At 41.4% G+C, this 5,778-nt stretch overlaps 1 protein-coding gene across 1 annotated transcript; it reads left to right on the top strand.

The window, feature by feature from the left end:
* Positions 1 to 549: 549 nt before the first annotated feature.
* LOC111640745 lies at positions 550 to 1,122 on the top strand. Its single transcript, XM_023386791.1, has one exon. It carries the CDS (start codon positions 550 to 552, stop codon positions 1,120 to 1,122), a length of 573 nt encoding a protein of 190 aa, XP_023242559.1.
* The last annotated feature ends 4,656 nt before the right edge of the window (positions 1,123 to 5,778 follow it).

Genomic DNA, 5,778 nt, shown 5'->3' with positions numbered 1-5,778 from the left:
TTAATTCAACACCGTCATATTTTTATGTCCTGGTCAACAATATACGTTGACGACTTTATCCCTGTAGTCCGTTGCTACCAATGCTGCGGATTCGATCATTTCGCACGGGAATGCCCCACCGACCGTAGATGCAGCCACTGCACCAAAAAGCACTTGTACAAAGAATGTGACCACCAGCACAAAACTGCCAGTTGTATAAACTGTAAGCAAGCAAATGTAAGCTTTCCAGAAAGCAAAAAATATTTCGTTCATCATAACGCATTCAGCAAGAACTGCCCCATTCTATAGAAAATGAAACAACAGATCATAAATCGAACTAACTATGGCCTGTAGTCAACCAGCAAATACAACTCAGGGCACTAACACCGATTGCCAACAGGCCAGGAATGCTACCAGAAACAACCAAAGCCACTCAATGACCACAATTAAGCTCCTACAGTTAAATGCTCAAAAAAGTAAGGCAGCCTGCTCACTTCTCATCAAGACAGCGAGTGACACCGAGAGTGACATTATAACAATCCAGGAGCCTTAAGCAACTGGCGGGTACTCATGGGCCAAACCAATTCCAGACCTAAATGTGGAATTATTGTGTGCAACCCTGACCTGGACATTGCCCTCATTCCACAACTGTGTTCAAATAGGATCTGTGCAGACGTCATGCAACAACCCACGCCGATTTATATTATATGTGCCTACTTCCCTCCTGACGATGAAGACGAAAGGAGCATAAATGAGTTGACAAACGCTATTCAGAAAATTAACAGCAACCAAATCATAGTCTCTGGCGATCTCAATGCCAAATCGCCGATCTGGTTTCATATTCGAGAGGATAAGAGGGAAAGGCTGGTTGCCGACCTAATGAACTCACACGACCTAATTTCTACGAACTTGACCACCCACTCGACATTTTATACTCTGCACGCGGAAGGTTGGACTGACGTGTGCTTAGTGTCAAACGAACTCAGCCATCGCATCACGAACTGTAAAACCATGCTAGTCCCATCGGCCAGCGATCACAGGTACATAGTTACTCATATCTCAAATATCTTCACCTCCCTCCACTTAAAAACTCAACAGGTCAATCGGACCAACTGGGAGTTGTTTAGAGAACTTTTTGGGTAGCAGTGGAAAAATTACATCTTTCCCTCCGTCAACACTCATGAGGAATTGGACGAATATGCCAATTACATAACCAATGCAATACACTTTGCAGCAAAGCAAGCAACCATAACCAAAAGGACCAAGAAAAAGGAAACATATTGGTGGACAAAAGAACTAACCACCTTAAAAAGAAGGGTCACCAAGCTCCAAAGAAAACGGAACAGGTGTAACAACAAGCAAGAAAGAAACACACTACGAATGGAATACAGAATAGCTATCAAAGTTTATAAAAAACAAATAAATAGGACCAGGACTAAGGCCTGGAAAGCATTCTGTAGCAAGAACACTGCCAAGGGCGCATGAGACACCCCTTACTACTTACTTTACAGAAAAAAGCCAAAATTAAACCTACCAGACATACTCTCTTTAGACCAAACCGACAAGAACGAAATCCCCCGACATCACAACAAACATTAAAGAAATCCTAGATGACAACTTCCCAAAAGACCTCTCGAGGAAGACTTGCCAACACACAGCAGAATTCGCAATGAGTGCAAGAACTTACCTAACAAAGCCAATGATAAATTATTTTCCTTCCAAAAAGTTTAGATAGCGGTCAGGTCCCTGACTAGCAGGAAGGCTCCAGGTTTGGATGGGGTTACGCCAGAGGTGACAAAACAGGCGTTAAAAGAAATTCCGATTGCCCTGGTACACCTGTTTAACACATGCTTAGAAACAGGTTTATTCCCCAGCAAATGGAAAGAGGGAAACATTAACTTAATACCAAAAGAAGACACACCAACTAGACCGAACCATTACAGGCCAATTAGCCTACTCCCAGTTATGGGGAAGGTCCTGGATGGTCTTATAATCAAAAGAATAAACTTGCATCTCCATCATAACAACTTTTAGAGCCCAAACTAATACGGATTTCGGCAGGGCAAATCCACAACAGATGCAATTTCGAACGTAAAATCATTTGTTTTAAAGGCATGGAGTCAAAACAATCACACATTACTAGTAAGCATCAACTACCGAAAACCATTCGATCATCTTTAGTGGCCACGTGTCATCAAAAGGCTAAAAGACACTAATTGCCCACGGAACATTCTAAAGCTTACTGATAGCTACTTATCCAACAGAAGCGTGACCTTCCAATCGAACACCATTAACATTCGGAAGCAGATCAACAGAGGTTGACCACAAAGCTCCAGATGAGGGCCTGGTCTGTAGAACCTTGTCTTCGATGACCTTCTAAATTACTTTAGTAACACCAGAAAGGCCGCCATCCAAACCTTTGCTGACGACGTAATGTTGATGGTAGCTCATAAAAACTGTGATAAACTGGCAGAAGACACGAACACCCAGTTAAATAATATCCACGAGTGAAGCGGTAGGAACAAGCTCCCAATAAATTATGAGAAGTGCCGTGCCCTAATCTGCACGAGACGCAATAAACGCGGTAGACTTCAACAAGCGCCAAGCATTTATATAGCGTCAAATAAAGTCAAAGTCATCAGTGAACTGAAATACCTCTGTGTCTACCTTGATGAGAAATTAAACTGGCACTACCATGTCAAAATGCTCTGCCAGCGGTTTACCCAAAAGGCAAATACACTAAAATTAATCACAGGTATTAGTACTGGGGTCTAAATTACAAAGACACCAAAACCATTTATAAGGTTGCCATGGAACCGGCACTTCTTTACGTAGTACCTGTCTGGTATGGGTCAGTCTACAAAATTCATGCCAGAAAGCAACTCCTTTCAATTCAACGAAGGTTTGCCATCCAAATCTGCCGTTCCTATCGCACTGCTCCAACAAGTGCACTCCTTGTCTCGGCCAGCATCACGCCAATCCACATTCAGGCTAAAACCACCGCCTGGTATTTGCTTATTTCCAGGGGTCGAATTCCCGGGCATGACAACAACATCTATAACAACAAGGTTAAGGAAATGATCACTAGGAGCCTGTCAAACATCATGGCCGACATTCAGGCAAACGGCCTAGATGGTACAAATCAAAACAAGGTAGACTCAAACCACCCTCACGAGACACAAGTGTACACTGTATGTCTCGATCCCGAGGAAAACCACACCTGGGCAACATGGTGCATCTATACGGATGGTTCAAGGGGTGAGAAAAATACGGGAGCAGGAGTCGCAATAATGGATAACAAAACCAAGATTAAATATCAGACGTATTTAAAAAATGCAGCCCACTGCACGAATGTCCAAGCTGAGTTATGGGCGATACTCAAAGCCATCAACCACATTACAGACAATATTCACAAGTACAAAGGCACTGTATGCCTTTAAACAGACAGTATAACGGCCCTTAATATCCTCACGAATGGCAAGAGGCACATCGGCCTTTCTGCCAATCTTATCTCCAAAGCCAACAACCTCAGCAAGATCATAAAACTCCACTTTAATTGGATTCCTGGGCATACGGGGCAAGCTGGTAATGAACTAACGGATAAACTAGCTAGGAAGGCTTGCATCCTGAACAGAAAACCATCCTACAAGAAACTTCCTCATTCATGGTTATAAAACCAGCTTACCAACTTAGCTCTCAACGAGTGGCAACACGAATGGGAAAATGCAGACACAAGTAAGAAAACTTACATCTTCATTCCATCTATTACTCACCATGTCAAGGCCACACACTGCACTTCAAATGCTGAGACTAACCAAATTTTGACCGGGCACGGCAACTTTCATGCCTATCTTTACCGCTTCGGTAAAATGGACAACAACCTCTGAGACTGTGATGAGTGTAGTGAGGCCACAGCGAAACACTTTCTCTACACATGCTCAAAATACGACGACGACAGACTCCCATTCATATAGTCTAGTACTGTCCCTCCATAAGGCGAATGCCTTATGGAGGGACAGTACTAGACTACACCCAGCGGAAGTATTTAGCAACAAAAAGCTGTGGAGAAGGCAAACGCAATTTGTGTATAAAACAAAGACTCTAAGCACCAATGGCTTCAGTAGAGAGACTACCAGTTCTACCAACTAACTAGCTACAGCCTAAAGATACGCCTTTCGTGGAACAGGAGGTGAGGAAACGGGTAAAATAATTATGGTAAATGTACGTTATATAACACTCCTGTTAACACCAGCAGTGCTGTGTAATGTATTGTAACACTGTTTTATTTCTGTTGGTATCGGTTGGGCCACCATCTTAGTCAGGTACATTTTGTTGTACCCCAGCTGCCAATTCTGTTTAATTTTGTTCGAAATGGTGACCCATTAATGCCAATTGGTGTTTATTTTCTATCGGCCTCCCACTTTCCTCAAAAACGCTAGAAATGTGTTAATGTACTCTTTATCTTTAAAGTTTGTACTGTCTTGTATAAATTACAACTGTTTCCTTCTTAGTTCCTCGTCATCATTGTCATTGGTAACCCTTCGGTTTTGGGTTGCACGTTCCATTTCTGTAAATCAGCTGCTTCCTGCTGCTTTGTAATTATCAAAGTCTTCAATGTTTGTATTTTATGACAACCACTTAAAATATTATGTAAATATATTGTAATCTTCTGGTTTTATTTCAATGGATGTGATACAGGCGCCCATGGGGCCTCCCATGCCTTCCTTTCAAACTTTACTAATACTTTTTCTTTTCACACTTTGACCTCTTGCTTTCTCCTACTTTCCATTTCCAAATAGGGCAAAGTCTGTAACCACGAACAAACAGCTCTCTTATCTCTTTAATTTGGTGTTTAACTTGGTAGAGACGTATTTTACTTTTTATTTCTTAAATTTTGAACGCTAGTAGTAGTGGTTTGACACATACTGATCACAAAATTAATTTCGTAATTTTTTGATCACAAATCTTAATTTTATTGTAACAATAAGGCTGTATTAATTATTAAATTTAAATTAAATTATGTTGAATGGAATTATTTCAGATCACAAAATTAATNTAACAACGCAAAGAATCACCACGGCGGCTATAAAACAAGACCCACAACTCTATATTATCGGAGTTTACTTTGCGCCAGAGGATGAAGACGATGACTGTATTAAAGAGCTAGAGGAAATCACTGGACAACTAAATAGTGAGAACTTCATCCTTGTGGGTGATATTAATGCCAAATCACCTATATGGCACCATACTAGAGAAGATAATAGGGGACGGCTTATAGGGAATTTTATGGATAGCCATGATTTATACTCGGCTAATACCACTAATCACCCCACATTCTTCACAGCCCACGCAGAAGGCTGGAGTGACGTCTTCTTGGCCCCAACCACGCTAAGTAACAAAATCATGTTTTGTGAAACTCTTTTGGATGATTCTGTCAGTGATCATCGTTACATCTTGACTGAAATCATTAATGACAATGACACTGAAAATAATCACAATTTCTCTAAGACAGTGGTGGGCAAACTTTTTAAAGAGCGGGCCAAAGGAAAAGAAGAAAACTTTAGGCGGGCCAATATAATTGTAACCTAGCGCTGCATCTGAAAATCCAGGTGGCGCTATAAAAACATGTGCAGGCCGTCCGCCATATTTCTTTTTCCCTCTTTCGGCTACGCTACGCACGACGAGTGGATGTTCTGTACCGAAGCATGCTTGTAACCGATCGAGCTTTTACTCAATAAGTGTAAAACAAAATTTTGTACATGATTGTAAATAAACTTTCATGGTGAGATATAAAGCTTC

Source organism: Centruroides sculpturatus, unplaced genomic scaffold (genome assembly GCF_000671375.1).
Source record: "Centruroides sculpturatus isolate CEXI.00-Female unplaced genomic scaffold, Cexi_2.0 scaffold1399, whole genome shotgun sequence".
Lineage (NCBI taxonomy): Eukaryota > Metazoa > Arthropoda > Arachnida > Scorpiones > Buthidae > Centruroides > Centruroides sculpturatus.
The sequence above is the reverse complement of the archived record's forward strand: the minus strand, read 5'-3'. Positions and strand labels throughout refer to the sequence as shown.

Coding starts and splice junctions, on each gene's coding strand:
- LOC111640745 (XM_023386791.1), top strand. CDS start 550: ATGGGCCAAACCAATTCCAGACCTAAATGTGGAATTATTGTGTGCAAC.